The sequence below is a fragment of the Protomyctophum bolini genome (genome assembly GCF_963924005.1).
Source record: "Protomyctophum bolini genome assembly, chromosome: 14".
Classification (NCBI taxonomy): Eukaryota; Metazoa; Chordata; class Actinopteri; order Myctophiformes; family Myctophidae; genus Protomyctophum; species Protomyctophum bolini.
This window is the reverse complement of record NC_137875.1, coordinates 568,061-578,060: the sequence shown is the minus strand read 5'-3', so window position 1 is coordinate 578,060 and position 10,000 is coordinate 568,061. Positions and strand designations below refer to the sequence as shown.

The following is a 10,000-nucleotide window of genomic DNA, read 5'->3' as shown; positions in this document are numbered from 1 at the left end:
TGCTCCAACAGTAGAGATGAACCTGTGTAGTTTATGGCTGCTCCAACAGTAGTAGAGATGAACCTGTGCAGTTTATGGCTGCTCCAACAGTAGAGATGAACCTGTGTAGTTTATGGCTGCTCCAACAGTAGAGATGAACCTGTGTAGTTTATGGCTGCTCCAACAGTAGAGATGAACCTGTGTAGTTTATGACTGCTCCAACAGTAGAGATGAACCTGTGTAGTTTATGGCTGCTCCAACAGTAGAGATGAACCTGTGTAGTTTATGACTGCTCCAACAGTAGTAGAGATGAACCTGTGTAGTTTATGGCTGCTCCAACAGTAGAGATGAACCTGTGTAGTTTATGGCTGCTCCAACAGTAGAGATGAACCTGTGTAGTTTATGACTGCTCCAACAGTAGAGATGAACCTGTGTAGTTTATGGCTGCTCCAACAGTAGTAGAGATGAACCTGTGTAGTTTATGACTGCTCCAACAGTAGAGATGAACCTGTGTAGTTTATGGCTGCTCCAACAGTAGAGATGAACCTGTGTAGTTTATGGCTGCTCCAACAGTAGAGATGAACCTGTGTAGTTTATGGCTGCTCCAACAGTAGAGATGAACCTGTGTAGTTTATGACTGCTCCAACAGTAGAGATGAACCTGTGTAGTTTATGACTGCTCCAACAGTAGAGATGAACCTGTGTAGTTTATGACTGCTCCAACAGTAGAGATGAACCTGTGTAGTTTATGGCTGCTCCAACAGTAGAGATGAACCTGTGTAGTTTATGGCTGCTCCAACAGTAGAGATGAACCTGTGTAGTTTATGGCTGCTCCAACAGTAGAGATGAACCTGTGTAGTTTATGGCTGCTCCAACAGTAGAGATGAACCTGTGTAGTTTATGGCTGCTCCAACAGTAGAGATGAACCTGTGTAGTTTATGGCTGCTCCAACAGTAGAGATGAACCTGTGTAGTTTATGGCTGCTACAACAGTAGTAGAGATGAACCTGTGTAGTTTATGGCTGCTCCAACAGTAGAGATGAACCTGTGTAGTTTATGGCTGCTCCAACAGTAGAGATGAACCTGTGTAGTTTATGGCTGCTCCAACAGTAGAGATGAACCTGTGTAGTTTATGGCTGCTCCAACAGTAGATATGAACCTGTGTAGTTTATGGCTGCTCCAACAGTAGAGATGAACCTGTGTAGTTTATGGCTGCTCCAACAGTAGAGATGAACCTGTTTAGTTTATGGCTGCTCCAACAGTAGAGATGAACCTGTGTAGTTTATGGCTGCTCCAACAGTAGAGATGAACCTGTGTAGTTTATGGCTGCTCCAACAGTAGAGATGAACCTGTGTAGTTTATGGCTGCTCCAACAGTAGAGATGTGTAGTTTATGGCTGCTCCAACAGTAGAGATGAACCTGTGTAGTTTATGGCTGCTCCAACAGTAGAGATTAACCTGTGTAGTTTATGACTGCTCCAATAGTAGAGATGAACCTGTGTAGTTTATGGCTGCTCCAACAGTAGAGATGAACCTGTGTAGTTTATGACTGCTCCAACAGTAGTAGAGATGAACCTGTGTAGTTTATGGCTGCTCCAACAGTAGAGATGAACCTGTGTAGTTTATGACTGCTCCAACAGTAGAGTTGAACCTGTGTAGTTTATGGCTGCTCCAACAGTAGTAGAGATGAACCTGTGTAGTTTATGGCTGCTCCAACAGTAGAGATGAACCTGTGTAGTTTATGGCTGCTCCAACAGTAGAGATGAACCTGTGTAGTTTATGGCTGCTCCAACAGTAGAGATGAACCTGTGTAGTTTATGGCTGCTCCAACAGTAGAGATGAACCTGTGTAGTTTATGGCTGCTCCAACAGTAGAGATGAACCTGTGTAGTTTATGGCTGCTCCAACAGTAGAGATGAACCTGTGTAGTTTATGGCTGCTCCAACAGTAGAGATGAACCTGTGTAGTTTATGGCTGCTCCAACAGTAGAGATGAACCTGTGTAGTTTATGGCTGCTCCAACAGTAGAGATGAACCTGTTTAGTTTATGGCTGCTCCAACAGTAGAGATGAACCTGTGTAGTTTATGGCTGCTCCAACAGTAGAGATGAACCTGTGTAGTTTATGGCTGCTCCAACAGTAGAGATGAACCTGTGTAGTTTATGGCTGCTCCAACAGTAGAGATGTGTAGTTTATGGCTGCTCCAACAGTAGAGATGAACCTGTGTAGTTTATGGCTGCTCCAACAGTAGAGATTAACCTGTGTAGTTTATGACTGCTCCAACAGTAGAGATGAACCTGTGTAGTTTATGGCTGCTCCAACAGTAGAGATGAACCTGTGTAGTTTATGACTGCTCCAACAGTAGTAGAGATGAACCTGTGTAGTTTATGGCTGCTCCAACAGTAGAGATGAACCTGTGTAGTTTATGACTGCTCCAACAGTAGAGTTGAACCTGTGTAGTTTATGGCTGCTCCAACAGTAGTAGAGATGAACCTGTGTAGTTTATGGCTGCTCCAACAGTAGAGATGAACCTGTGTAGTTTATGGCTGCTCCAACAGTAGAGATGAACCTGTGTAGTTTATGGCTGCTCCAACAGTAGAGATGAACCTGTGTAGTTTATGGCTGCTCCAACAGTAGAGATGAACCTGTGTAGTTTATGGCTGCTCCAACAGTAGAGATGAACCTGTGTAGTTTATGGCTGCTCCAACAGTAGAGATGAACCTGTGTAGTTTATGGCTGCTACAACAGTAGTAGAGATGAACCTGTGTAGTTTATGGCTGCTCCAACAGTAGAGATGAACCTGTGTAGTTTATGGCTGCTCCAACAGTAGAGATGAACCTGTGTAGTTTATGGCTGCTCCAACAGTAGAGATGAACCTGTGTAGTTTATGGCTGCTCCAACAGTAGATATGAACCTGTGTAGTTTATGGCTGCTCCAACAGTAGAGATGAACCTGTGTAGTTTATGGCTGCTCCAACAGTAGAGATGAACCTGTTTAGTTTATGGCTGCTCCAACAGTAGAGATGAACCTGTGTAGTTTATGGCTGCTCCAACAGTAGAGATGAACCTGTGTAGTTTATGGCTGCTCCAACAGTAGAGATGAACCTGTGTAGTTTAATGGCTGCTCCAACAGTAGAGATGTGTAGTTTATGGCTGCTCCAACAGTAGAGATGAACCTGTGTAGTTTATGGCTGCTCCAACAGTAGAGATTAACCTGTGTAGTTTATGACTGCTCCAATAGTAGAGATGAACCTGTGTAGTTTATGGCTGCTCCAACAGTAGAGATGAACCTGTGTAGTTTATGACTGCTCCAACAGTAGTAGAGATGAACCTGTGTAGTTTATGGCTGCTCCAACAGTAGAGATGAACCTGTGTAGTTTATGACTGCTCCAACAGTAGAGTTGAACCTGTGTAGTTTATGGCTGCTCCAACAGTAGTAGAGATGAACCTGTGTAGTTTATGGCTGCTCCAACAGTAGAGATGAACCTGTGTAGTTTATGGCTGCTCCAACAGTAGAGATGAACCTGTGTAGTTTATGGCTGCTCCAACAGTAGAGATGAACCTGTGTAGTTTATGGCTGCTCCAACAGTAGAGATGAACCTGTGTAGTTTATGGCTGCTCCAACAGTAGAGATGAACCTGTGTAGTTTATGGCTGCTCCAACAGTAGAGATGAACCTGTGTAGTTTATGGCTGCTCCAACAGTAGAGATGAACCTGTGTAGTTTATGGCTGCTCCAACAGTAGAGATGAACCTGTGTAGTTTATGGCTGCTCCAACAGTAGAGATGAACCTGTTTAGTTTATGGCTGCTCCAACAGTAGAGATGAACCTGTGTAGTTTATGGCTGCTCCAACAGTAGAGATGAACCTGTGTAGTTTATGGCTGCTCCAACAGTAGAGATGAACCTGTGTAGTTTATGGCTGCTCCAACAGTAGAGATGTGTAGTTTATGGCTGCTCCAACAGTAGAGATGAACCTGTGTAGTTTATGGCTGCTCCAACAGTAGAGATTAACCTGTGTAGTTTATGACTGCTCCAACAGTAGAGATGAACCTGTGTAGTTTATGGCTGCTCCAACAGTAGAGATGAACCTGTGTAGTTTATGACTGCTCCAACAGTAGTAGAGATGAACCTGTGTAGTTTATGGCTGCTCCAACAGTAGAGATGAACCTGTGTAGTTTATGACTGCTCCAACAGTAGAGTTGAACCTGTGTAGTTTATGGCTGCTCCAACAGTAGTAGAGATGAACCTGTGTAGTTTATGGCTGCTCCAACAGTAGAGATGAACCTGTGTAGTTTATGGCTGCTCCAACAGTAGAGATGAACCTGTGTAGTTTATGGCTGCTCCAACAGTAGAGATGAACCTGTGTAGTTTATGGCTGCTCCAACAGTAGAGATGAACCTGTGTAGTTTATGGCTGCTCCAACAGTAGAGATGTGTAGTTTATGGCTGCTCCAACAGTAGAGATGAACCTGTGTAGTTTATGGCTGCTCCAACAGTAGAGATTAACCTGTGTAGTTTATGACTGCTCCAACAGTAGAGATGAACCTGTGTAGTTTATGGCTGCTCCAACAGTAGAGATGAACCTGTGTAGTTTATGACTGCTCCAACAGTAGTAGAGATGAACCTGTGTAGTTTATGGCTGCTCCAACAGTAGAGATGAACCTGTGTAGTTTATGACTGCTCCAACAGTAGAGTTGAACCTGTGTAGTTTATGGCTGCTCCAACAGTAGTAGAGATGAACCTGTTTAGTTTATGGCTGCTCCAACAGTAGAGATGAACCTGTGTAGTTTATGGCTGCTCCAACAGTAGAGATGAACCTGTGTAGTTTATGGCTGCTCCAACAGTAGAGATGAACCTGTGTAGTTTATGGCTGCTCCAACAGTAGAGATGAACCTGTGTAGTTTATGGCTGCTCCAACAGTAGAGATGAACCTGTGTAGTTTATGGCTGCTCCAACAGTAGAGATGAATCTGTGTAGTTTATGGCTGCTCCAACAGTAGAGATGAACCTGTGTAGTTTATGGCTGCTCCAACAGTAGAGATGAATCTGTGTAGTTTATGGCTGCTCCAACAGTAGAGATGAACCTGTGTAGTTTATGGCTGCTCCAACAGTAGAGATGAACCTGTGTAGTTTATGGCTGCTCCAACAGTAGAGATGAACCTGTGTAGTTTATGGCTGCTCCAACAGTAGAGATGAACCTGTGTAGTTTATGGCTGCTCCAACAGTAGAGATGAACCTGTGTAGTTTATGGCTGCTCCAACAGTAGAGATGAACCTGTGTAGTTTATGGCTGCTCCAACAGTAGAGATGAACCTGTGTAGTTTATGGCTGCTCCAACAGTAGAGATGAACCTGTGTAGTTTATGGCTGCTCCAACAGTAGTGGCAACATTCAACTTTGGAGAAAAACGGAATGTCAAAATATTCACCTCGGTGGCTGAGACCAGAGCCATAGAGTAATGGTTGAGACGAAGCAGTGAAAGGTCCTGAAAGATACATAACGTCAGTCTTACCCCAATGCCCAATCTTTCTGTTTTATGAACACAAGGCTGCTGTATTTGAGACCCGTTTCTGAATTTGTCTATATAGTGGAACGCTACTCAGCATTAAATCTACTCCCTCTCTCTCTCTCTCTCCCTCCTCCCTCTCCCCCCTCTTCTCTCCCCTCCCTCCCCCTCTCCCCCTCCCTCTCTCTCTCTCTCTCTCTCCCCTCCCTCCCCCCTCTCCCCTCCCTCTCTCTCTCTCTCTCTCTCACTCCCCTCCCCCCTCTCTCTCTCTCTCTCCCCTCCCTCCCTCCCCCCTCTCTCTCCCTCTCTCTCTCCCCTCCCTCCCTCCCCCTCTCTCACCCTCTCTCTCTCTCCCCTCCCTCCCCCCTCTCCCCCTCCCTCTCTCTCCCCTCCCTCCCTCTCTCTCCCTCCCCCCCCCTCTCTCTCCCTCCCCCCCTCCCTCTCCCCCCCTCCCTCTTCCCCCCCTCTCTCCCTCCCCCCTCTCTCTCTCTCTCCCCTCCCTCCCTCCCTCCCCCCTCTCTGTCCCTCTCTCTCTCCCCTCCCTCCCTCCCCCCTCTCTCACCCCATCTCTCTCTCCCTCTCCCCCCCCTCCCTCTCCCCCCCCCCTCTCTCTCCCTCCCCCCCTCCCTCTCCCCCCCCCTCCCTCTCCCCCCCCTCCCTCTCCCCCCCCTCCCTCCCCCCTCCCTCCAGGATGTGGTCCAGCAGAACAACACCCTGATTGAGGAGATGCTTCACGTCATCATGATGGTTGTGGGTGAGTTTAAAGGGGAATACGGCTCATTTTCAACATGTTAATATCCATTCATATACCTCAGAGCTGTTTAAAAGTGGAATACGGCTCATTTTCAACATGTTAATATCCATTCATATACCTCAGAGCTGTTTAAAGGGGAATACGGCTCATTTTCAACATGTTAATATCCATTCATATACCTCAGAGCTGTTTAAAGGGGAATACGGCTCATTTTCAACATGTTAATATCCATTCATATACCTCAGAGCTGTTGTGTGGATAGTAGATAATAATAATAAAAAAGTACCCCCCCATTCAGTGTTTCCTAGAACTGGAGGTCTGGTGAAACACATCTTGATGATGTCATCAAGATGTGTTAAATGTATGCATTGCACACGACCAAAATTGCTCTCAAGTATACAAGTGTGTGTGTGTGTGTGTGTGTGTGTGTGTGTGTGTGTGTGTGTGTGTGTGTGTGTGTGTGTGTGTGTGTGTGTGTGTGTGTGTGTGTGTGTGTGTGTGTGTGTGTGTGTGTAGGAGAGCGCTATGCGTGCGGCGTGGGTCAGGTCCATCCCTCGGAGGAGATCAGAAGAGAGATCGTCCACCAGCTGTCAATCAAACCCATGTCCCACAGCGAGCTGGTCAAATCCCTGCCTGAGAACGTAAGACCTGTCTGTCTGTGTCTGTCTGTCTGTCTGTCTGTCTGTCTGTCTGTCTGTCTGTCTGTCTGTCCCTAATGATTTATCTACAGATGTAGTCTATAGGACTCTAATGATTTATTATAGTATTATTATATATTAAAATAAAAGTACCATCAAAATTATAGACCGCTCATTTCTTTGTATTAGGGCAAATTTACAAAATCAGCAGGGGATCAAATAAATATTTCCTTCACTGTATATACGTAGTTAATGTCACCACTGCTGTTACGTGTTGCTTGTAGGAGAACAAGGAGACAGGCATGGAGAGAGTGATCGAAAGCGTGGCGCTCTTCAAGTAAGTTATTAATATTAATATTATTATTATTACTATTATCTTCAAGTAAGTTATTAATATTATTATTATTATTATTATTATTATTATTACTATTATTATCTTCAAGTAAGTTATTAATATTATTATTATTATTATTATTATTATTATTACTATTATCTTCAAGTAAGTTATTATTATTATTATTATTATTATTATTATTATTATTATTATTATTACTATTATTATCTTCAAGTAAGTTATTATTATTATTATTATTATTATTATTATTATTATCTTCAAGTAAGCCAGAATCCATGAAGGGACTCTAGTGGACCAGAGATCCAGTACAAGTCATTTTACACTTGGTTTCCATGCTGATAATAGCAGATCTACAAGCTCACAACGCGCCGCAGCGCCTTGAGCTTGTCATTACGACGGCATCAAGCCCCGCCAAAATACGTTGTAGTCGACTAAATCACCTGTAGATCGAGGCCTCTTTTAGACGGCGACCATCTCCATATGACACGTCAAAGTCCCGTTGCGTTCTCATTTTTTTTGAGATATGACATGATGACAGAATAATAAACTACGTAAGATATGACATGATGACCAGAATAATAAACTACGTAAGATATGACATGATGACAGAATAATAAACTACGTAAGATATGACATGATGACAGAATAATAAACTACGTAAGATATGACATGATGACAGAATAATAAACTACGTAAGATATGCCATGATGACAGAATAATAAACTACGCAAGATATGACATGATGACCAGAATAATAAACTACGTAAGATAGGACATGATGACCAGAATAATAAACTACGTAAGATATGACATGATGACCAGAATAATAAACTACGTAAGATATGACATGATGACAGAATAATAAACTACGTAAGATATGACATGATGACCAGAATAATAAACTACGTAAGATATGACATGATGACCAGAATAATAAACTACGTAAGATATGACATGATGACCAGAATAATAAACTACGTAAGATATGACATGATGACAGAATAATAAACTACGTAAGATATGACATGATGACCAGAATAATAAACTACGTAAGATATGACATGATGACCAGAATAATAAACTACGTAAGATTTGACATGATGACAGAATAATAAACTACGTAAGATATGACATGATGACCAGAATAATAAACTACGTAAGATATGACATGATGACAGAATAATAAACTACGTAAGATATGACATGATGACAGAATAATAAACTACGTAAGATAGGACATGATGACAGAATAATAAACTACGTAAGATAGGACATGATGACCAGAATAATAAACTACGTAAGATATGACATGATGACAGAATAATAAACTACGTAAGATAGGACATGATGACAGAATAATAAACTACGTAAGATAGGACATGATGACCAGAATAATAAACTACGTAAGATATGACATGATGACCAGAATAATAAACTACGTAAGATATGACATGATGACCAGAATAATAAACTACGTAAGATAGGACATGATGACCAGAATAATAAACTACGTAAGATATGACATGATGACCAGAATAATAAACTACGTAAGATATGACATGATGACAGAATAATAAACTACGTAAGATATGACATGATGACCAGAATAATAAACTACGTAAGATATGACATGATGACCAGAATAATAAACTACGTAAGATATGACATGATGACCAGAATAATAAACTACGTAAGATATGACATGATGACAGAATAATAAACTACGTAAGATATGACATGATGACCAGAATAATAAACTACGTAAGATATGACATGATGACCAGAATAATAAACTACGTAAGATTTGACATGATGACAGAATAATAAACTACGTAAGATATGACATGATGACCAGAATAATAAACTACGTAAGATATGACATGATGACAGAATAATAAACTACGTAAGATATGACATGATGACAGAATAATAAACTACGTAAGATAGGACATGATGACAGAATAATAAACTACGTAAGATAGGACATGATGACCAGAATAATAAACTACGTAAGATATGACATGATGACAGAATAATAAACTACGTAAGATAGGACATGATGACAGAATAATAAACTACGTAAGATAGGACATGATGACCAGAATAATAAACTACGTAAGATATGACATGATGACCAGAATAATAAACTACGTAAGATATGACATGATGACCAGAATAATAAACTACGTAAGATAGGACATGATGACAGAATAATAAACTACGTAAGATATGACATGATGACAGAATAATAAACTACGTAAGATATGACATGATGACAGAATAATAAACTACGTAAGATAGGACATGATGACAGAATAATAAACTACGTAAGATATGACATGATGACAGAATAATAAACTACGTAAGATATGACATGACAGAATAATAAACTACGTAAGATATGACATGACAGAATAATAAACTACGTAAGATAGGACATGATGACCAGAATAATAAACTACGTAAGATAGGACATGATGACCAGAATAATAAACTACGTAAGATATGACATGATGACCAGAATAATAAACTACGTAAGATAGGACATGATGACCAGAATAATAAACTACGTAAGATATGACATGATGACAGAATAATAAACTACGTAAGATATGACATGATGACCAGAATAATAAACTACGTAAGATATGACATGATGACAGAATAATAAACTACGTAAGATAGGACATGATTACAGAATAATAAACTACGTAAGATAGGACATGATGACCAGAATAATAAACTACGTAAGATATGACATGATGACAGAATAATAAAC

The 10,000-nt window shown here is 41.2% G+C and overlaps 1 protein-coding gene across 1 annotated transcript in view; it reads left to right on the top strand.

The window, feature by feature from the left end:
- The window catches only part of ubr2 (ubiquitin protein ligase E3 component n-recognin 2), a 94,015-nt gene that overhangs the window by 41,566 nt on the left and 42,449 nt on the right, over positions 1-10,000 (top strand). Inside the window, exons 22-24 of the mRNA XM_080782475.1 lie at positions 6,165-6,228; positions 6,745-6,869; positions 7,151-7,203. Of these exons, the coding sequence (XP_080638601.1) occupies positions 6,165-6,228; positions 6,745-6,869; positions 7,151-7,203 (242 nt within the window). The remainder of the gene's footprint in view (positions 1-6,164; positions 6,229-6,744; positions 6,870-7,150; positions 7,204-10,000) is intronic.